The sequence below is a fragment of the Diuraphis noxia genome, unplaced genomic scaffold, assembly GCF_037042655.1.
Source record: "Diuraphis noxia isolate RWA-SAM2 unplaced genomic scaffold, SU_Dnox_SAM2 contig0003, whole genome shotgun sequence".
Classification (NCBI taxonomy): Eukaryota; Metazoa; Arthropoda; class Insecta; order Hemiptera; family Aphididae; genus Diuraphis; species Diuraphis noxia.
In genome coordinates this window covers 65,777,865-65,804,057 of record NW_028301713.1, presented here as the reverse complement: position 1 = coordinate 65,804,057, position 26,193 = coordinate 65,777,865, and the positions used below count along the sequence as shown (strand labels likewise).

General features: G+C 30.2%; 1 protein-coding gene across 1 annotated transcript in view; it reads right to left on the bottom strand.

Moving 5' to 3' along the window:
* Positions 1–26,193, bottom strand: part of LOC107165696 (uncharacterized) — a 209,850-nt gene that overhangs the window by 73,501 nt on the left and 110,156 nt on the right. The window contains exon 4 of the mRNA XM_015514053.2: positions 9,119–10,159. Within this exon, the coding sequence (XP_015369539.2) occupies positions 9,119–10,159 (1,041 nt within the window). The remainder of the gene's footprint in view (positions 1–9,118; positions 10,160–26,193) is intronic.

Genomic DNA, 26,193 nt, shown 5'->3' with positions numbered 1-26,193 from the left:
GATAATAACCCGGTCACCACGACACCACGATTACCGTAAAGTTAGTGAATAAGTTACGGCGCAAAACAATACGTTGTTTACCGTGATCGGATGACGTATCTTTAGAGCCTCATCGCCAAAAGAGGACAAACATTCGAAATTTCGAACATCCGAACGCGACAGTAAGTCTCCCCAGCGTTAAGCTCGCAGGTCTGGTCGACAGCTGACCATATCAAAGTAGATATACGGAGTATGTATATTCGGAGAGCCGGTTATCGCGATATTCTCATTTGGTCGTCAAGTCTTACAATAACGGGCGTCGCCACCGCTTTTCGTCGTCGTCCGATTCACAAGAATTTTTTATCGAAAGAAATGCGAAGACGAATCAAGCTTGAACGAGCATGGAGTATCCATATTATCATGAAAAATATCTTTGCTTGTTTCCCGCGAGTATTTCACACCGGGTGTCTTGTATAATAAGTATTAAAAGATACATCAGTCGCCTTACATTATAATTCACCTATTATTATTTACAGTGTCATATATGCTCTAAGACAATTATTTATAATTTATTGTAGGTATTTATTTAAGAATGATATATCCTGTGTGTGTGTATTGTATAGATTTGTAAAATCCAAGTTAAATCTTCACATACAAATATTAATTACTGTTATTAATTCATTTTGACTCTAATTAATTAATTATACATAGTCAGGTATATAGAATAAAGCATGTTGTGATAATATATTATATTATATTATGATATGATCTTGTATACTAATTGACTAATACGTTTACTAATATTCGTAGCTTGTATTAAATTGTACTAAAAGATAAATTATAATTTGCACCATTTAATTGATATTTTAACGATTAATTATATTAGTAAAGCTCTTATTATATTTATTGACTGTATAATATTGAAATAATTATTAGAAAATACTTACAAATATTAATACCTATCATTACCTATTGCTAGTTTTTTTTTTTTTAGATTAATAGAAACATCAAACATAAAACCAAATCATTAGAATATGATAGATCAAATAAATTATTTATTTCTTAGTGCTGAGAAAATTTCAACGAAATCAAAAGTCAACAAGAAGCACTCCCTCCACACTATCTTGTCATGCGTGTGCGTGCGGCGCCGATGCTATATATACGTATAATGTATATTATACGACTACTGTACTTCTATTACGAGTTTTCACTCGGACATTGGCCTTGATCGCCTCTCGCAGGGAGATCTCTGTATACTTAACTCACAAATATATATACATATTTGTAGAATATAATGGTATAGTGGGCACGATACTATACTATTATTATTACGCGTACGAATATAATAACACACTCGTGTATACGAGCACACAATGAAAAGGAGTAGGATTTTACTTTCCGTTAAGTCCGTGCACGCACGCACGCACACACACACGCACACACACACACACACACACATACACTTATGCACGCGGGAGACAATGTTTGCGGAATGCGTTTTCGTTTTTCACGCTTTTCCTCGGTATATCATTTCGATTATTACTTCACGATACTATACATAACACATACCTACCTATATATGTTACGATATAACGTGTGTGTCTGCTTGTATAAATGTATTTTTCACACTCGTACGCACATATATATATGTATATATATATACAATACTCACGACATATTATTATGTGTATAGACAATATACACCATATTATAGAAGCATTGGGCGTCGGACGACAGTATTGTCACTATATGAATTGTGAAGAAATAGATTTCATAAAGTCGGTGGTATTGTATTTAGAGATAATATAATATAATGTTTATAATTTATCGTGTAATTAATCGAATTTATGGAACAAATTCTGATCGCCTATTCGCCTCTAGTATAGTCGTGGGCACGTCGAACGAACGAGCCAACTGCGGCGGCGGCGCAGATGGTTATTGGGATAAGGGATGGGAAAACAGGTGGAAGTCATTACAATAGGTTAACGAAAAATAATAATAAAAACCTTTTTTCTTTACAATATTATAATAATAAAAATATGTAGAGATACACATTACACAGGGTATATTATTTTACGTATAATAGTTGTCGCAATATTGCACCGGCGGCGGCGGCGGCGGAGCGTTATTTTTTCCATTAACCCGGCGCCATTGTGCCGTATTTGCGGCTGAGGTTAATATGTTGTTTAACGCGCGCGCGCGACGGTTTCGGTGTTACCCCCAAGGTCACGGCGCCGACCGAAAAGGATAGGCCACGGCGAAATGCGTAAGTACACGAGAAGTGCAAGCCAAACCGTATTGCAATGTCGTCAGCTGTCTGCGTGTTATCCATTTATTATGAGTTATAATATACCTATAATATTTAGAATGTTCCATAAGGATGTCCGGTTTCAAAAACATTTTTTTTTTTTTTTTATCAAGTATTACACTTATATGTATACGATTGAAGCAATAAGGGTCAACCAAAACTATTGGTTACCTGCAAGATATCTGTTGTATTTTTCCCCCACAAATGTTCAATATTTGTAGCCTCCATACACCCACTGAATATATTAGTTCGTTCAAAGTCAACAAAACTCGTCTGAAACCAATGTTTCAGCTTGTATATTATAGTATGTCAGACACTCGACTGAACCGACAGCCGTTTCGACTAAGTATTTCTTTATGTTCTTCAAGAGTTTTTGGCACAGGTGGAAAAACTAGAAACCCGCCTGCTTCATTTGACAATTAATGATAGATCATCCGAGGAATTATGATTTTTTTGAAACACGGTCATCATTGACGATACCGACTGTGCGGCTCGTTATTATTATTTGTTTTCTCCGAATTGAATACTTATACAAACATAATAATAATAATAATATAATGGCGAAGATGGAAGCGACCGTATCCGATGACGTGAGTGGTCTCGGGGCGGTATGGCGGCGTTTATATTGCATATTTCCGTGCTGAGGGATAAAGTCCGGCGCGATAAAACTGACCGATCGACGGGGCGGTGGCCTTGGCGGATTTTATTTGACGCTGACAACGCTTTTATAATATAATATATACGTGTAACACTGTAACATTATATCCGTCAGCCATTATAGGTACACACTACTGTTATTAGTATAACAATATTATATTTATTATTTTATTCGTCCGGTTGAGAATATTATAACGATCGCGTCTATATACGGAAGGTATAGTACATGTATATATATATGTATACATGTACGTATATAACAGTGACGGCAAGTCGGACTTTACTGTAGTCGTAAATTCGTACGATAATAATTGGTCTGCGGTCGGCGGTCCGAAAATAACGATGCTTTTACCCCCTACCTAACCTTACCCACGCGTTGTTACGGGGTATTTTTTTTTATTTTTAATTCACCTTTTACCCATTAACCTGGATCGATCCCCGGGACAGTGTTGACTTTTTCAATTTTATTTTGTATTTTTTTTAATAAGGACCACGACGAATCCGTGTTTAATTTGTTTCTTTTTTAATTAACAATAAATCGGCCTTGCTCGGGGGATAAAAAATAAGCCTCTGTAAACACTATAATATTCTGTATACATACGTGGAGCACGTGACGACGGATTTTAAACAAAGACAAAAAATAAACTCTCTGAAACAGCCACGGCATATAAGAGCTTATAAAATACTGCTGCGAATGTAATTTTGATGATAAATTGATGACTTTACGGTATTAAAGTAGGTATATATTAAATAAATAATACGCAATTTCAAAACATTGTTCGCTAATCACACAATTTACAACACAAATTTTGACTACCTATCGCTTATATAATTTTAATATACGAACATTTAATGTTTGAAAGACGCAAAATAATATAATATAATCTATATTTTATTATATTATATATTATTCATTTGTATTATGGTAGTATACGTTTTCGCGAATACTATGTAAAATGGCCGTATTAACTTTTCTCATACATTCAAAAAATTAAGCAACAAATAAATTAACAATTCATACTCCTACAATTAATTGTATAACAAACTGTTTGTTTTACTTGCTTTTAAAATAAACTGAAGCAACCTACTACAACATTTTATCAAATTAACTTTGGACGATATGATAATTTGATAGAAATATGTAGTAAATAATAAATTTGTAAAACTGCCAATTAAATGACAAATGTATAGTTGTGTTATTGCTGACTTTAATTATTTGGTGTTTGTCTTCTACATCCACCATCTCATAACATTTATGCATATTATCACTTTTCAATAATTCAATTATTTTTTTTATTCTGCATGATTAAGTTGGTGTTTATAAATAATCATGCCATCAACTTTTTTCACATTTTAGTGAAATGCCCTTCGCAGTAAATTTGTTTTAAATGCAACCTACTCGGTACGTACTTCGTATACTATTTTCATTTTATTGGTCTTTTTTTTTATTACAAAAGTAAGTATATTTACGTTTACGAAGTAAATGGAGACTAGAATTTTTTTATGAGTTCACCAAGACGTATATTATAAACTTTTAATTTTTGCAATCCGGAATACTAGATTTATGTCATTACCCAACCTAATTCCATAAACCCATAGCGTTTAGTGCTTCACTACTATTACAAAATACATCCAAGACTTAATCTGATCCATTTACACTTCATCAGACAGTTTAGTATATATAGTGCGAACGTGACACACTCGATATACGTGAGTGCTGGCGGGCAAAATACATAATTACTATACATATGGATAGGATGAAGAATATATGCAAATTCATTGACGGGCGATGAAAGAGAGGACAATATTACAGGTATCGTATACTATATCGAAAACACGTGTATATTCTTATGGTTATTGAATGTATTTTTTTAAATTAGTTTTTTTACCAACAGATTTTTAACATAGGTAAGTACACTACAAATTAGACGACGACGGAGTTTATTTTTAAAACCGCTAATATTTCTACTTACAGGTGTATAGTGCAAGCTGTTTTTACTATTATTATTTTGTACCTAAAAACATGCCTACATATACAGTGTGCCGGTGTGTATACTGCTGTACATTATTATTTTCCACCGTCAATAACATTTTAATTTTAATTAGTATTTTTTTTAAACTACCGCACTGTATTTTTCACATTTATTTAGTGTTACGAAATAATCAGAGAAAGAAATTAATCTACTGTGATAGGGAAAATGATAAAAATGAAATTGCTAAAAGTTCAAAAATTAAAATATTATATTATGGCTGTACCTTTTTTATTTAAATATTCATGATTGTTTGTCTACAGTTTACATAGGTTGGAGAATTGTATGAAATCCTCACAGTTTTTACAACACGAATTATTGATCAACCGTAAATAATTTATTATATTGCGTACAACATAATATTAATTATTAAAAAAGTAATAATATGTACAATGTGCATATATGTATATAGAAGTATACAAATAAAATTACGGAGTATAAAACATTTTTTCCTCCTCCTTATTAATTTATTATTGACATTGTTATAATATATTATGGAAATCCTATAGTATACCTGTATTATACTACTATTTAAAAATTTTTTTATTACGTTTTTAATTGAAATAGTGCGCAACTGCGCCAGCGTCACGCGTTTTACGTATGACAAAAATGTTATTTTTCGATTTTTTTTCAAACTCCTCTAACAAATGGTAAGTAAAGTATGGCCTATGAGATAAATAGTCGAAAACATATTTTTCTATAATATGGTCCGCCGTCGAGTGTTTTACAGAGTTCAATCAGAGATTACAAGTGAAAACATGGCCGACGGATCTGGCTTCACGCACGACCGTTTCGGCTGGCTCACCGCTTATAATAATAACAATAATAATAATGATGATGATATATTATAGTACCTATACTATACACATAGGTAGGTACCGTTCCTCGCGATGATTATGACACGTCTTCCTCTCCACCGCGCCCTTTACTATCCGTTGAAGACTATCATCGTGATTATATTACGATGCCGCGGTTGCATCTCGTCTTATCGGGTGCGGATCACGGGAGTACTGTATACGCTTTCTTCAAAATAAAAGAGAAACAGTATAAACTGAGACGAAAATAATTTTGTTTGTACGCGAAAAGAAGAAACCGGTGTACATCACGGTTAATTGTTATTAAACTGTTCTCGTGTAATACTGTAATACCGTGTAATATTGTTTTCGCGTGCTTACAAGGCTTCAATAACTATGATATTATATCTATAAGGAGTGTGCACTAGTGTGGTTAAATGCATCCATTTATTTATTTTGTAATTTTGTTTTTTTGTATGTTTTTCGTTTACGTTTATGATATCATTTTTTGCTAGTATTTTATTTTGCGAACTATTAGTACCGGATGTGAAATTTCGTAAACGGAATCATCGCCGGCTGATATGACGATCGTCATTCAAATTCTAGTTAGTACTATTATAATATTATTTATTATGATGATGTATATCGTTACACATCGCATACGTTTTATAAATGTGTATACAGTTACGAGAGTTACGTCAATTACTTCACGAGCTCATAATATATACATACGGTTTACACATACTCGCACGTGTATAATATTATGTACTTATAATATATAATCTAGTAGTAAAATTTAACGAGAAATAATGAATAATTATTATGTAGGTATGTAGTGGTCCGCGATATTATTAAGATCAATATTTTAACTTTTGAGTGGGCAAGCCTTGTTTTTCTATAATGTTAATATTTGACTAAATATCATACATTATCCAAACGATTATAATAATACGTTTATCGGACCTTCGCAATAGTAGATTATTAAGATTCGTTTATAATTAGAGTACATACTTTACATCTAGTCAAAATGCAAATTATATAAGATATAGGTACTATTATGTATCATATCAACAGAGGGAGGGTCATTTTTCAATCACACTCTAAATATTGAAAATAATACAATATATATCAAAGCAATGACCTTCATTTTATATATTTTATAAAATATGTTTCAATCATACATGGGTGCGGAGGATTCATATTATCTGTACTTAGAATTTGATAATTATTATTATGCTAGGAAGTTAAAATCATAAATTTGAAATTATTACATTTGAGTAGTTGGAAACTTAATTTTGTCAATTTTGATGACATTATATTATTGTGTAAATACTTTGAAAGTTTTATACATTATTATTTATTTATATTAAACATACCTTAATAATTAGATGTCGAAGTACATTGTTTTGTGAACAATTAAATTAAATCATTATTACTATCTTGTACTTATATCGGCACACAGAAAATATTGGAAATGACTTGGAACAATAAAATTGGTGCCATATCAAACCTCTGGGGGTAACGTAACCGTAATCTCGTAATATTGAATAAATATTTAAACCACTCACAAAAATTGACCTTTACGATATTTATAAAATGAATTATATTATATTATATTAATATGATATATCGAAGCACGTACTTTTGTTTTATTTATAATGTGGATAGTGGATACACGGTGATTTGTTTCATTGTGAACCAAGTATGATATTTTCAATTTTTATTTAGATAATAAGCATTATAGGATTTAGAAATAAATTTTAAATTAAGTAATTGAACCGTGAAAAACGATGTAAATCAAAGCATATAATTAATTAAAAGTTTTATGCATAAATTGTGAAACATGCTCAAGATATTGTCTGTTTTTTTGACGTTGAAAAAAATCATTATACCTGCGAATAATAATTAATAGCATGCACGTGGTTTAAATAACATAATACTACTAAATTCTAGTTTTTTTCACTTTTTAGCAACTACTTGTTTTTTTATACGGTACTTGCCTATAACAATATTATTGCTCGTAAAACGTTATTCAATGCATTTCGACGTCACAACACATTATTATAATAATAACTTTATGATATATATATATATTTGACCTGCATATGTCCATACACATAATAAACGATTTGAAATCGTTCGGACGGTACGAACTCCGTCAGTTGTCTCTGATGGATATCTTATCGGTCATCACTACATCGATCTGTACCGACTGCAGGTACAATGCGATGGTTAATGAACGAAATGTTTCTCAAAAACAAAATCTATGGCATGCTACGACACGTGCATATTATATTATTATTATTATTATTATTATCAACACTCTCTCGCACGCATGTGTCGTATAGTGATGACCGTGACACTATATACCTACATATTATTACATGTTAAATATTATATTATATTGTTGTCGTACTCCGCGCAAACAATAAGGTGTCGCGTAAACACACACGTGAAGAGTATCATCTAATCATCTGTACATAACGCAAACATCCTGGATTTCGCTTTGATAATAATATTATCCTCTTTTAATGGGTCGTAAAACCGCCGAATATAATATTATCACGCGTTGTTCGAGCTGATTGCGCTCTACAGTGCATATATAATATATTATTACTATTATTATTATTGCATAAATATACGGACAACCGCGAGAACCTGTCCTTAAGAGACGTTTTCGAACGGATCGTATATATGTACCTATCTAAGCAATATTATTTTATGATGCGCCGCAGATAATATCTATTGCCTAGGAGTGTCTGCGGCGTGCAGCTATCGTAAATAAAGGACTCGTGCGTGTGCAGCGTGCACTGCTGCAGCACTTATCTCTGCTGCAGTGAATTCGAATTTTCTTATTTTTCGTAATAAACGACCACGAAAAAGCTAGTCGTCTGCCTGTTGAGATGACAACAAGAACATAATATTTAAAATCTTGAACCTGCAGAATACTGCGCAAGAGAGATGGTATTCAATATTATATCATGCAAGAACGTTCCGATTGGTCGCGCATTTGTGTAACTTACCAACTATACCTATAACTACCGTACGGCCCGCGTGTCTATTTATCAATAAACACAACAAATATCTACTAAAATCTGTACCTGTACTGAGTACGGCTGTTTAGTCGCACGTGCGAATAACCTAACCTGACAGGTACCCTAACCATGGAATTTTACTACGGTTTCGATACGATGCATAAATCTTAACACCGAATTTTTGTTTTCAAACCATAAAAAAAAGCAATATTGTCAACGAGCCTTACGTCATGTAACATAGCATAAAATATATATTATGTACACAACACGGTATAATGCATATTATATTATAAAATGGTATGTCAAAACACTGACCTTCGTCTCCTGGCCGGTATGATGCCAAACGGCAGGCGAAATCCACCGGGCGTGTTGACGGCCGAGCCGACGGGCACCCCGGGCGGCTGATGGGGGTGTTGGAACGTGGTGGGCGGCAACAGGGACGCCTGCATGTTGGCCACCCGGGTGGCCATAGCGACATCGCACACGCCGCCGCCGACGGTGGTATACAGCGGTGGCGGGAGGTGCGAGTTGAGCAACAGGTCGGGCAGCCTGTCCGGGTCGACAGACACGGCGATACCGGGTTGCTGCTGTTGCTGCTGCTGCAACAGAAGCGGCGGCGGTGGCGGCGGCAGCAGCGACGACGACGAAAGCGCGGGTGGAGGCGGCGGCGGCGGGTGGACGCGTCGTTGCTGTTGCAGCCGGCGTTCCCGCCGTTCCCGCCGCCGCTGTTCCCTGTACGCTGACGAGCACGCCGTCTCGTCCGTCTGCGCTTCCGTGGACGCGTAAGTCCTCTCGGCGGCCGCCGCCTGAGGCTTACCGCCGTCCGCCGTCACGCCGACGCCGACGCCCCCGCCGCCGGTTATCAAACCGCTCCCGTTGTCCATCAGCACTACAGCGCGCACTCGGTTATCATCGCGAACGTCGACGTCGTGATCCACTCGGCTGAGGTTTTCGTCCTCGTAAACGCAATAGTAATCCTCGTCGTCGTCGTCGTCGTCGTCGTCGACATCGACGTCTCCGTTATCACAACACCAATCACCCGCACTGACACAGCGAGACGGCACGTTGCGCGAGGTCGGACGCTGTACGTTTGACTGAACGTCTGCGGTGAGTTGTGAACGCAGCAGCGGTCGTCCCCCTTCGACGACGGCGGCGGCGGCGGTGCCTCGACGCTGAAGCAGCGATCCATGCGGCGGACAGCGGTAACCGGTTGTCGTCCGGGCCGTATCCTCGTTATGTGGGTCACCGAGGACGGCCGCGGTATCCGCGCTACACCAGCACGGCGGCGGAGGCGTTTTGTCTCCGCCGCCGTCGTCCAGCAGACGGCACACCGACGACGAACACGAGCCGGCTGACCTGGAAATAACAGAAAAACAACGAGCCGAATGATGAGAAGGAAATAAAAAAAAACAGGAAAATTATACACATCACACAATGGGATTGACACAATAATAATAATTAAAATCATTAGCCTACTTGTCGTGGCTCGTATTATTATATGTTATGTACTATGTACTGATATATACCTACGCGACGCATTTATCAGATGGTCTCTCCAGTGAAACCGTATTTAAACGCCATGTAGTGATAGTGGCTCAAGTATTTTATGTAGGTATTAATCACTAATAACATAATGTCCTAGAATTGACAGAAATATATTTCCTATCGGAGGAGATGAAAAAATTGCACCGTTTTAGGTTTTCTACGCTTCTGCCATATTTGTGTAATTATATTTACGCACATTCTATGTTGGTATAGTTGACCTAACCTGTTAATATATTTTATATAATACATCAATTTTTAAATATCATAATATTTCCATTGTCCATATATCAAACAGTAATTTAATAAACTTTAAGAATTTTCTTGTTTTTAATAACTCCGTAATCCGTATTCCGTATTCCTATTTAATAAATAATTGTACACGGAGAATATTATCAATTTATTTTTATTTCTCATCGCTCACATTTATTTTAATTGTTTTAGGGCTAATGAAAACAATTTTCGAAGAATTTTTTAACGCTTTTTGAATATTTGAATGATTACAAAGGATTTTAATATTAATATAAATTTAAAGATGGGTTTAAAATATTAATCAGGTTTTTAATTTAATTAATTAGTTATCAATTATATTTTAATTGAGTGTACGTCGTTCATTTCAAAATTTAAACTATTTAATTTTATAAGGTAGCTAGGTTTATTACATAGGTAATATTTTATACTAATATAATATTATATGTGCATATGTGATACGGATGTTTGAGTAACACACTCTCAGTACGACACAAAAAGGACTTGGCATTTAGCACTCCCAATTACTTCAATTAGAATTTGTGCCCAAATTATTATATTATTGGTCTTTGATCAGCAATCATATAAAATTTTACTCGTAAACAGATAAGGAACCAGAACCCCTTTCAACCAGAAATTTGTTCGTTAAAAAGTACAAAAAGGTAACGACTTTTGATTTCGAACTCATCATAAATAATAATTACATATTAACTGCACCACTAAAGTTTACAATTTTTACAATTGAAGTATATTATGTAGTAACATTATGATGGTAATATTATTCAAGTATTTTAGTACTTACAGAATTATTATATAAAATTTAAAATATGTACGACATTGTATGTTTAAAATTAAAATACTTATACGTCTCCATAAAAAAATGTTATGTTAATATATTATTTTTTTTTTCTCTACTGTTGGGAATATTTAATAGAGTTTATATAGTTAGTGATTCACAAATAGTTGTTAACATTTTAATGACAAATTTACGGTCCAAGAGGGGACTTTTAATTTTTAATTTTTTTTGTTTTAAAGGTTTTGTGCTCAAAAACAATGATTTTTTTGGCCAAAAGTATACCTACTGTACAGAGCTGGATATAGAGTTCTATCTTCTAAGAACTTAATTCGTTCAGAATCTGAGAAAATGTTCAAAAAAAAAAAAAAAAAAATGATTTAGGTGTAACGTTACGAAAGAAATATGTGAATTCATATTAAATAAAGGTCCTTGCAACTTAATGTCATGGCATAGATTCATAAAATTTTGTACATAAAATGTAATATTTTAAATTAAAAAACATTTTTTTATAGCATTCATAATAATTATCTATACACCTGCTGTGTTGCAACTTCCAAGCCGCAAGAACCAACGGTGGGCCCGACGTATAATTTAATTGTTAAAAATCTTAAGGCTCATTTTTAGGATTGAAAAATTCTAATTAGTAAATTCACTGACATACGAACCAAGCAAGTACAACATAACATTTATATTGAATTCTTTTATTATTATTAATACATTTAATTTACTACGTTACTATAGGTATGTTTTTTGATTATAAATTTCATCAGGGTTTGAAAATATTAAAACCCCAAGATATTAAAAAAATACACACATTCTCCTTGAAACAACTGAAATGTAACTTGGATATTTCATTACAATAATAGATATTACTAATATTAGATAGGTTTCCTCGGTAAAAATAGAATACATTGCTCTTGGTTAAATTTCATATTTTCATATTTACTAAGTACTAGTTGATACGGGTTGATACTAGAGTACGGTATTTCAGAAAAATATATGTTAGCAAAAAATTGTTCATGCTCACATAAAATATATAATTCATGTGTAACTAATAATATTCGAAACTTATAAATGTATAAAAAATGTTGATAATCGTTAAAAAGATTGCTATTATTAAGTGTATATTATCAGCAAGTATATTGGATATTTGGATATATCATAATATTCAAATATTATACGCGTAGTATAATTATTGAACCTACATAACAATTAATTTCACTACAATATATTTTAATCTAATAAAATATGAAATTTAATAATAAAAATTCGTTAGGTAAATATCAAATTAGCCTGTCAATTAATATTTTTTTTGTACATATTTAATTTTGAATAGATATACACTCCACATAGTATTCAAATCGTTAGTCACGTTTTAAATTGACTAAAATTTTAAAATGTTAAAATTTAAAATTGTTATTATAATTTTTGAGTTACCGACAATATTTAGATTTCTGTTGCGGTATGTAAATGTCGTTATAATAAATTAGAATATATTTAATATAATATAAATGTATGGATGAGCAGGCGCATATTATACATTTATACTATTATACTATTAGATTTTTTTAGAACTTGTAGTAGATAGGTATCCAATGTTTTAATTTAGTTTATTATACACTGTTATTCATTACGCAACTACAATAACTAAGAACGAACATTAATAATAACAGAAGTATTAAATTAAATTAATGTATACCTAACATATTATGTATTAATCACAATTATTGAATTCATTTTTAAAATTTTAATATTTGTTTATATACCTATGTAAATTGTAAATATATATGTTATTATATGCATATAATAACTAACTAATTGAAACATTTGTTTTATGTACCTATTCAAACTACTAAGTGCTTACATTAGAAAGGTTGAGTATATTCCAGTATACGTTTAATATATTTATTCTATTAATATTAAAGATGATTCGAAATAAAAATTAAGAATCAATAGATTAAAGTGAATAATACTTTTTGGTAAAAATTGAAGTATATTAACCGTTAAACATATCAATACTTATTCTAGTTATTAGGTTATAAACCATTAATAAAAAGTACCATGAGAAGATGTGTATGTTAGTTTTATTTTCAATTTCCTCAAGGCTGATATACCCGCGCTAGTAACTATTGTTATAAATATTACGTTGGCGAAGAATATTAGGATATTGCAATAATTTACTCTAAATGTTAATTTAAATGACGTATGCATTATATTATATTCTATTATTCGTCTACTATAGAATCAAAAAATATTAGTTAGGTCAAGGTTTATAATTTGTTAAAATAAAACACGAATCACTTTTTAAATTTAAATTTTTATAGTTTTAACAGCTCTTGTTTGGAAGAATATCGAATCAATATGATAAATTATAGGTACTATTATACTGTAAAATAATTAAATAGGATGATTAATGTTTATAATTTGGCAACATTATCTCACTGAATAAACATTTCTAATTTAGTTCAAAAAAACATTGAAACTACGTTTAGCTAATTACAGATCATTGTAATATTGTTGTCAAAGCTTTTAAAATGATTATCCTACCATTCACCTATTTTTTGCTTAAACTTTTACTCTCTTTTAGCTAATAGTAACTGACGAAAAATCAATTAGGCACAATAAATTATACAATTATACTGTTCATTTAAGCCCAAATAACAGTATTTTCTATATTTCCATCGCTTTTGTGTTGTATTTTTTTATATATTTTATTATAATTCGATTTTGTTATTTTCCGTAAATGTAATAATAATAATACAAAATAGAAAACCAGAGAAATATCACTAAGGTACATTTGTATATACATAAAAAACATTCATGTCTCAAATTAGACGTGAGTGAATTTAATTGACAAAATGTTTGTATAAAATATTATTTTATACGATACATTTGTTGTAAAACAAAAATAATACATTATTACAAGTTTAGTTACATTCAACTTAAGCTCGCATTTATGTGTACAGTTTAGTGTGTACTATCTAGACATGCCTAACATGGATCCTAATTACATTTTATAGCGACATTAGCTAAATTTCAATAAAATAATATAATATGCAAAAATAAAATTGGTTTTAAGGAAAAGGAATTATTCATCAAATTTATAGGTACCAAATGATTAAAATTAAAACCAAAATGATTAATAAAAATCTCGATATTATTTAATAAGCTAAATTTTTTATATAAGTAGTTATCATAAAACAAGTCCTTAGCACAATTAGTTAATAGACAATAAGTCAACAGTCACAACTCACAAGTATCTATTTTTCTTAATTTTGGTTTATTTTAAGCATAACTATTAATTAGTTTTTGGTAATTTATAAAGATTTGATTTTGTTTTCACCTAACATTTTAACCACTCATTTAGAAAACACAAAATTCTTTCTAAATAATTAGGTATGGCTTCTATTTAGAAATTTTAAATTTTAAATGTAAAATAACTTTTTCAACAAATCATTTAGTATTTATTATTGCCTAAGTATTTTCTGAGTATAAAATGTTTAAGTTTTAGTTCAATCAAACATTATAATAACCTTCGAAATGTTTTGTACAATATAGTCTGTGGTCTGTATATAAAATATATAATCTATAAATGTACTCTTTCTTCGATATAATTTTATACGTGCAACTTATAGTTTTTTTTTTTCATAGCATCGCATCAGTTTAAGTAGGTACATTCAGACATTATATTGCATTGTATTTATGTGTATTTGTTCCATGAATGATACAGCAAATTGAAATAAGTTCAAAAATAATATGAAAACTGCAAAACCATTAAAATTAAATAACAAATAGGTATCTGAAATACGTATAAATAATGTGTAATCTTGTAATGTTCAAGGTACATGTCAACTTTAAATGTCAACTTATAATGTATTATATTGTTTTTTTTTAGTTTTTTACGTAAATAGTAAAGGAATGGGTAGAAGAAGCCAATCATGGCGACCAACAGACACTCAATTGACTATGGTTACCAATATGTTACCGTAATCGCCATGTCGTAATATTTAGCATCAGGTTTCAGACACATAAAACAATTACCTGCCAATTTAGAATGTAGATATAGCTATAGGGCCTATAGCCTATTACTATTATAGCAATACACTGCCAAATTGGACGTTCGATAACGCCATTTGCGTGTTATAGTAAATGTGTATTATTAGTTATCACTTATTTATAAGTTAAACATTTATGATGTTATCATATACCTAAAACTGGTATACGTTAACTTCGAATAAGAATATCAACTTTCAAGTAATTCGGCTAACATTTGGTTCACACATTAAAATTGTATTGCTTGTCGTAGGTATTTATGTGATAAAGTGTAAAAATTAATAACTAATAATATAACCACGCGTAATCGATTGTTTTTTTGTACTTTTTGTAGGTACCTATTTATAGGCTATAACTGTATTCAATTGCATTGATAAGATTAATAATAATACCAAGAAAATGTAACTTGTTGGTATTATTTAATTATCAATACATTGATTATAGCGAACAAAATTAAATTGTTAACTGGATTGTATCTAAAATTTTGAATTCGTTATTTTAATATAGTTACAGTTTGGGATAAGTTATAGAAAGTTTAAAAAAGATTGTAACTTATCTGAAGGCTCATTATTCGTTGTTTTTAACAACGGATCGTTAAGTCAACGACTAATTTATCAATAAATTGAATAAATTACTTCAATACAATTATTAAATGAAGGATAACAATAATTACATTTAAAAGAAATATCCATATGTAATATTAGTAGGTAATTATACATAGTATATATTATTTACTAATAAATGATAAAATTTATTGATAAGATTGTAAAGTGTAAACATTGACTATATTGTAAATGTCGATCATAAATTGGACACAAATAAATGCATAGATCATTAGTTATTGTGAGAATTATTATTTATTAGTTTCGCGGTACAACAATAATAAATGAAATTGAGTCTGTTTGTTTAATTTTTTTTATTCGATAAGTAGTATGACAAAACTTCAAAAGTCCAATTTGCTTTTATATTACTTCATAATTTTAGTATTCATTAAAAGTCAATAGATAGAGTAATTTATCTATTATCTATGATGGTGATTGGTATTAAATGCTGATGATGCTAGTTTATTATATAGGTAACTGTTATATGTATATTGTATATCTATGCTCAGCAGTCAGCTTCCTGTAATTCAATCGCAATAAATACATGTAACTTGCTGATACCCAACTCATTTCTTCACTAATATGTCATTTGAATTTTGTACAGCTATGAGAATTGAAAAATATATTTATAAAAATATCAGTTATTAAAATAGAATTTTTATTTTTTATCACATGAATATTAAATATAATCGTTCCTAAATGGCTAAATCAGATATTATATAAAATAATCTTAAAAAAAAAAACTATGTTTGAAATATTACCTGTTTACTAAATACCTACTTAACATGTTCTGTTATGTTGCGATATTAAAGAAAACAATAGGTTTAGCTAGGTTTAGGTAAATGATTTGCAAACATAATATTTTTTTTTAAAGCCTTAATGAAAAAGGCTTTTAATTTATGAGACGTAGCGGATTACAATTAAATTACAATACTGTGATTAATCAATAATATAGTTAATAACAGTGACATTTAGATATTTTTCATTAAAATTAGTGCAAAATAAGGTTAATTTAATTGGTTTGACAATTATAATTTTCTGTCAATTCTTTACGATTATTGATTTATATAAAATATGGTCTTTTGTCGATTTTCTACTAATATTATGAACTTTTTTTGTTATACTAATTACTTTCTGTGAACGGATGTGAATTATGGATTCAACAAGAATGTTTAATGAAACGGTTTATTGTTTCAATCAATAAATGGAAGTAAATTTGATTATACACTTCAAAGTTCAAACACACGCAATATTTGATTTACATACAATGAGCGTGTAAACATCAAATTTCCTTGGTTTCGAATCATAAGACAGAATAGGTAGTAAAAAAAGATCTACTTTGTAAACATTTGCAGAGCAGATGGTTTATTTAAATTAATATTTTTTAATTCCTTCCAAAATTGCAATCAATCGTAAATAATTTATTACTTGAACCAAACACACACAAAATATGAATACAGTATAATATATAAATGTTATATTGTATAGTATATAATACTGTATTTACTTATAATTGAACACTGTTTTTAAATTAAATCAAATGTTTTTATCTGTAAAAAGTAAACACTAAATTAAACCAAAATAATTAGGCAAATAAAGTACTTATATTATAGGAATTGGTTACATAAAATATGCTTAGTTACGATGGATGTAATAGAAATAATTTTAAATACTGAGTTAAAACTAAAAATACGTCATATGCACGCTCTGTATATTTTTCATTAATATTCAACCGAGGCATGTCGATTAGGTCTTATTCAAATGGCAGGTAGTGAATATTGTGTAATATCATCGAGCAAATTATAATTATGTTTTCAGAGCACATCTAACAGTTATTGGCCAATATAAACTTCGAGTTTTAGTCAGATGTAATGTGCTGAATATCACACTAAATAATAATAGCCAGTAGGTGTGTGTAAGTTTAAATTAGCAAAATGGTAATTTAAAGATTGTTAAAAAATATATTTCAAATGATTGACTTGATTTTGTTCAGGCAATATACCATTTTTGATAGATATTTAGATATTTTATAATTTATATGTAGTATATAATAGGTACAATGAGATATTTTACAATACAATACATAATATAGTTTGTATTATACAAGTAGGTATCTAACTTTTAATTTAACATTAATAAACAAATTGATATTCGTTTATTCTGTTGTTATATTTTTTAACTTATACACGTTTTTTAAAAATATAATCAAAGAAGTTTTCTGAATTCTAAGAAAAACTTTCGAGACCACTTCAATATTAATAATTGTATACGATATGGATATATATATAATCTTTGTTTTGATTATTTCATACTTAAGCATTTTAGAATTAAAATAACTTATAAACTATTGTTTAACTTGACTGAAAATACTATAAAATAGGTGGACATGTTTAAACTGGAGTTATGAACTCACAGGAACTTTTCTCAAGATATATGTATAGTATAATTTATAAATTATTGAATGTAATATTTAAAATATACATTCCAACTACTATATTATGTGTATTAAATTTACTTAAAAATTATATAATATACTGAATGATTTATTTTTATAATGTTAAATGGGTATTGCAACTATTGCAAGTATTTTTTAAACATAAAAACGAAATTAAGCAATGTACCTATTCTATCATATTTTCCTGTCAGCTAGGTATTATAAATCAGGTGACTCCGTAATAAAAAAAAATAGATACCTTTATTAAAATATAACGTCGCTTAAGCAGATTAGGAAATATATTAATGCTTGAAATAAGATTTCGTTTAGGAAATTTATCATTTCTAATTTCCAATAACCATTAAACAGGCTTATTTAGGGGTGTTTAATGGTGAGATGACTTACTTTATACCGCACAAAAATTTGATTTAGTGGGTTAGATAACTAAAATGACACGTTATTTTTTTCTAAAAGTAATACAATTTTATAATTGATGGGATTGTCGATGATATAGGAATTTAAGAGTACGTGGTAAATTATAGTAATTAAAATTGTTCATGGTACTTTATGCATTAAATTATATTTTTGAAGTATCTAATTAAACTCATGTTTTTAATTTATATTTTATAATTAATACATGACAGATTTAAAATATAATATTTTTATTAAAAAAAAAAAAATTATAGTCATTAAATTGGCTCATATTTATTTAATGAATATAATTTATGCACCAGACGAGGCGGTAATTAATAAAATCCTAATTAAGTTTGATTTAATTTATTAAATACAGCAAATATTTCATAATATATTTTTTAAATGTTATAACATTTATTTTTCAAAAACTATTGGATTTTTTCTTGCATTAAATAAAAAGTAACAGTATTTTTAAACTTAAAATATATTACCTACATATATGTAAGTATATTATTCAAATATAATAAGACCTTTATTGTCACTGTTCACTTATTGTCATATATATATACACATATTACAATTCACTCTAAGTCAATGAATCAATGGAGTAAGAGTTAAATTGTAATCGAATACTAATTAAAACAAAATAATACTTTTAAATTTCTATTCTCAATGTAAGCATATTTTTAAACATGGTTGTCTAAATTAGAACGTTTAAACGAATTTTTGAATCGATGAATTGCGACTTTGTGTCGATTCCCATATATTTTACTCAGGATTTTTGATTAGCTGCATTGCGTGTAGTCATGTTCAGCATCCCAGAACGTGACTTAAAATTAAATGATTTGAGCAGGATTGCAATATATTTATAGCCACAATTTTATAATGAATTGAAAGTACCTAAAGTAAATTAAAGTTTTCTTCCATACAATTTAAATAATATACTCACTTGGTACGTCAAACCGTATTCGAGTGCTTAATAGGTATATGAATAAACCTTAAATAAAAATATAAAATATATCACTTATGACATATTTTATTCCTTATTTTTCACTGAAAAAAAATCAATAATATTTGTCTTTGTATCTCAGAGATATTAAAATATAATGTTACGATACAGAAAACAAAAAAATAAATGTTTTGAAACAAACACGAATATTGTTATAATTAAAAGAATCAAATATTTTTACGAATATTAGAGTAGAATGTTTATAAGTTTAAAAAAAGCAAGTAAATATTTTGACACCTCAAAAATAAGTTTTAGTCATTAAAATTTGATTCGACAGTAAGCCCGTTAAAACGAAAGCAAATATTTGTGTTTAGTTTATACATTAATACGTTAACGACACTAAAAATATGTTAGAAGATAACGATGATGGCGAGGAAAGAGTTGGATAGGTGAGCGGTATATTCTATTTAGGGATTAAACAAGTCTATTTAGAGATTTCGTCCACACAACAAAAACGAGAGTGTAAGTAGTGCTTGTAGATAATAATATATACTTTGAAATCACTGTCGAGTTTTAATTTTGTTTATTCATTAGGATTACCATGTAACTATGTAAGACGTTTCCCGAAAAGTTTTCTACCCGTACCTAACAACCGTGCGTGCCACAAGGGTCTCAGACTTACTCGGTGGTTGATGGGATACATCGTATAAACGACACAAGTCCGACGGACAAAAAAAATATGAAACTAAAAATATAAAAAATTAACACAGCTCCGTGGACGACAATAAAACCACCGTATTAAATAATAAATTTATCATGTCGTTCGTGAGACAGTTTTTGTTATATTATAGTAAAAGCATTTATAAAAGAATAAAAAGTGAACGTGATATAATATATTAATGTTATTTATTTAGTTTTTCCACTGCCAACACGAGACAGATGGATTAAACTCAAGTGAAAATTACCGTCATGTTTTTTTACCACACAAAACCACATCAACAGTAAAGTATATATATGAAAGGAACGCATACTTACGTTAAAAAATCCCTTCGAGTAGCGGAAGCTTGACTTTTTATAATATTATTTAAGCACTCTTAAGCTTAATACATAATGACACTACACTGAAATGTACATTCTTCTGTATTAATTCATAATTGATCAAAGTTCTGCCTATATTTGAATGAAATACGTAGTATAGTGTGAATTTATCTCGCGTTTAATTACTCAAGTGTCAAGTGCCCATTTGGTTAAATTGGTACATCGTACATTCATTTTAAAAGGCAATAACAAGAAAATAAATCAAAACTTTCAACAGTCATTTGAAATATTATAAGCGTACTGGAGGGTAAATTAATTTAGTAACATAATTTTTTTCAAGTTGATTTTCTAGAATTTTTCATTCTCATAAAAGTTATTTTTAGTTTATAATAATCAGCAATTTAAAAATATGATTAAGTTTATCATTGATTTATTTTTATTAAAAAATGTATATAGGTACAATGATTATTTGAAGATTCCTGGTGAAAAAGAATTTTAAAGAAATAATTCACATTGTAAATATACTTTTAAAAGTTTGTTAATATAAAACAGTAGCACAAAAAATGCAATAGATATTATAAATATATAATTTATTATATTATATAGATATATAAAATCTGCGTATACTAATAAATATTTAATATAGGTACACTATATATATTTTTAATGTATATAGTTACAATTTTAAAATGATTAAAATGTACTATAATATATACAATTATATAATAAATATCTATAGATACATATTTCAATGTCATTGATCATAAAATTTCATATTGAACGAATAGGTCCATAAATACTCGGTGAATCATAAACTTCAGCGTATAAATATTAGAAATCTGTTAATAAACTGTGACCCTATTTTATATTAAAATATATAGTACAAACGGTTGTGGAAGATTGAATAATAACAGGAGTTATGTATGTACATTATACATACATAACTCCTGTTATATATATATATATTTTACCCACTGGCTATCGTCGTATATTCAAACGTTATCGTGTTATGCTTTAAAATGGTATTTATTATTGTGTCTTAATAATAATAATAAAATAAAACGATATTAATATATTTGTTCCGAATGCAACTTTTGAAGTGATCGTGTGCATGCTGCATACACATTAAACAACTAGCTGCAATTGGCGTCCCTAGACCAATTTCTATTAGCCATTAGGGGAACGAACTCAGTGTAATATAATAATATGTATTTTATGCAAAAATCATATTATCATTCATTGAACAGAAAAATCGTACCACCGAATCCTGATTAATTTTGATACCGGTTTTGGCAGCAACTTTCCGAACGCGTTCGCTGCAAACACGCTCGTCAGCGAAATCCAGTGAAGGGGTAAATCTAAAATTTACTGTGAACGACCGTCGCATGAAATCAGCCTTCGACGTGAATGCGGTAGGTATACTCGATCGACCAGACCATTGTCGTTACCGTTTACCGGATACCCACAGTAATATTGTAAACGGGTAACCACGAAATTTTTCCGTTGGCGATTCTTTGAAGACTGTCCGTCATCGTCGTCTATTTCCTCCACCGCGTATGACGCGCCGTCAGATTCTCGTTCAAAATTTCCAACACCGTTGTTTTTGCGTCGAAAACAGTAAGTACCATCCCGACGATATTAATGATTTTTTAGGGTTTTATAAATTCTAAGATGTATATTCTATATAGGTACTTCAAATAGTTAATACATTATGTATACCCTGCTAGTATATTGATTACAGCACGATATTATGCTTATATTATACATTTTGGTAAAAATTGCAGTATTAGCTGTTATTTATATAGATTTTAATTACTGTCATCACTTATTTTATATATTTGCTTACACCTTATTCACATTAAAAAATCCATAAAAACTATTTATAACACCATATCATTCACCAAAAGTGAAGTCAGACATATTTTTTTCTGTAAATTTTTATTTTAAAACCCTAAACTGGAACCGAAAAACCTTACAGATGTCAAGCCCGTGCGTAATAATAGTGTTGTGTGCAGTGCTGCGAAATTCCGGCGAAACGAGTCAGTTAATGTTATGCTTGTATCTACGTATATTCAAACCTTATCGTCTGCACCGGTACGACAACCCGCGTGGCCCATTTCTAGAGGATTACGTTTTATCGCCACGTCAAGGTAATATGCACTTTGTCATCTATTATGTTGTTCACAGGTTTCTGGTGATTTGCAAGGATAGCCAGTTTATTATGTCTATCTATATACGACCGTTATTTGGAATTAAATGAATTTTTTATTTATACATTAAAACGTGTAGTGATCGAATTGGAAAAAATTAAGTGGAAGAGCTCGCGCTTAACCATTTAATGAGCGTATAAAATCATTTGACACACAGTCGCGAGAGGGAAGACGCACCTCCTCCCACCAAACCGACAATCTCAATTAAATAGCTATTCAATGGGATCTTGATGAAAAAAAAAATTAATAAAATTATTACCGTTCTGATGAAAATAGTTAAGAGAGGCGCTCTCGATTTATATATATATATAAATAGCAGATCAGCTCCGTCTACTTGTGTATTTCCTCCTTAAATTTGAGCTTTGTCAATATGTGCAATTTACTATGGGTTTATGACCTATAGATTTGTAAATTTCAAAATAACCAAAGTGTATGACGATTTTAAATTAAAATATTATACCTATAATCTATTATTGAACATAATCGTCGCTTCTCTTGTTTTATTTGTATTTAAGTATTATAGGATCTAAATTAATCGCGTGGTAAAATAACCGTACAAAATATCATAATTACTGTCGACGGTGAATTGGGTTGGTGAAAAATGTTTGTTATCTGCAAATATCTGTTTCTGCAGATGGTTAGGCAATATCTAACATTATTGTGTATGCAAATCGCCAATATCATCATACAATTCTGAAGTGGTTATAAACTTGAGCAGCAGATAGGCATATAGTCCGGTAAAAGCAATATAATATTCAAGTACATATATACCTATGTCCTATATAGACCTATAGGTAGTAATAAAATGGGGCTGTATAAGGACTTATCCGTTACAGCAGTTGACATAATTCCACTGCAGTGTATTACTTGTGTTCAGAGTTGTGACTCTTGGACTTACGACTTTACGAGAGACATCGTTTTCGTCCCTATATGTATAAATAAGCCTGCATCACAGTGTTTAAGGACGTTTATTCCGGAAGACACTTTTTCTGGTAGTAAAAAATCTCATAACGTTTAATGCGGTATACGCTGGTACAGCTAGTGATGGTATATACAGCACTACTGTTATTACACTTCAGACAGATCACATTATATTATATAAGCCCTGCAGTAGTTTTCAAGAAAATCGCGAAGAAATGTAAACAAACAAACACCCAGGCCGTACATAGTTTTCAACGGAATCGGCTTTTCGAGTTCAACGATTTATCGTTGCTTTTAAATTTAAAGACACCCGCCCACCTAATACGCCCAAGTGCCCAACTCCTGTACATCATAGATTATTATTTTTTTTTGTAAAATATAATCCGTCTATATAGATATATTATGTATCAGTGCAGTTACACACTGGTTTAATTTCTCAACGATTTTGATCATCAAGTCCTGCAGCCTATAAATAATTTAAGATACCTATACCAACCTAATGGCCGTGATAATCGCGTGTCAGTGTTATCGGGCGTGTTATTTGTGGGACGATCATCTGTTATCATGATTCATCATGATACGTACCTATAAAATATAAATTATTGTACATAATATTTATAAAATATTGTATCGTGTACTGTTCGTGTTGTGTTAATTTAAAAAAAAAATGTCCATTCTTTATATTCCTCCAACCCTACTTCCGACGAATGTATTGCAATTGCCTGATTTATGTCAGCTATACCTATACTGAGTAAATTTAAAGTAGACAATCTATTTGGGTGGGACTAATTTCCTTCACACATTAATTTTTTTTTTTTTTTGACAGAACCATTCTTACATTCTTTCAAATATTAAAATCATTTTATATTTATTCATTTTTAAAATGTCGGAATTATTATTAATTTTATTTGTATATCACACCCTAAATGATGGTACAGCCTTTTTGATCTTTATTCTTTAACTATATTTGAGTAAAAAAAAATGAAGATAGTTTGTTTTTAATATTTATATATATTTTTTTATTTGAAGTTGTTATAGTTCTTAATCATTATGAAAAAATAAATTTTAATATATCGTATTACAAAGCATTTTAATTTTAATTTATTTCATATATGGTGTTTACCTATTTCCTATACGTAGAATATATAACTATAACACATATAATGGCCAATATTCCTCGACAGAAAATGATAGGTACCAACCAGGTCTCACTCAAATTAATAAGTGGAAGCAAAATTTCTCTTTTTTATGATGTAGTAAAATGGACAGTGGTGGAATATGGTACCTTATTTAAAAAAAATAGTTATAGCCATGGTTATATTTTATTTATGTGTTACCTACCCATTCTGACCTTATGAATTTATGATATTCAAAAATATCGACTTATAACTCTATCGAGAATAGTGTATCGTTATAATATTATGGCAAACTGACAATTGTTCCCCACAAAAAAGGCGATAGATTCGACACAGGTTATTACGCTTTATATCTTATATTCTTATTTTGCATCTCAATTAATATTTTCCTTGATAGCTATTATGTCTTTTATTGCTAATTATTCAACGTGATATGATTAGTTTTTTCGACTGTGTACTGTATAATGCCATCATAATAATGGAGTGCTTAAAAATATATACTACTCACAGAAAAATAATTGGGAATTATAAATACAAAAATAAGAACAGTTCAATATTTCATTGAAAAAAATTTAACGCAGACCAATGTTGTCCTGAAACCATTATTCAATATACCTATTATAGAATAATATCTATTGCAGGTCTGAGAACAGCGATGAAACCCTTGCGACTGCCATGCTCAAAGTTTGATCAAAGATACGGTTTGGGGTGGGACCCGATAAGTCGATACCTTGATGAGATTAATCATTCGCTTACGTGTACAGTAATTCAGTAATTATTAGTTATTGTTCGGCGAAAGCGTTTAATGGATTGTATAACATTATAATAATGTGCGGCGTCAGGTGACGATTTCTGAGGGAAAACCGAAACCATGGTGTCGATTTGGTAGCTGAATTTGCGGCCGATTTGTAACGTTTATACCGTACCTATTTACCTATATTGTGTATCATATTATTTGCGAGCTGATTTATCACATGGCTCATAGTCAGCTGAGACACGTGGGCGCAGGACGGTGTAAACGATAATATTATCATCATTATTATTTG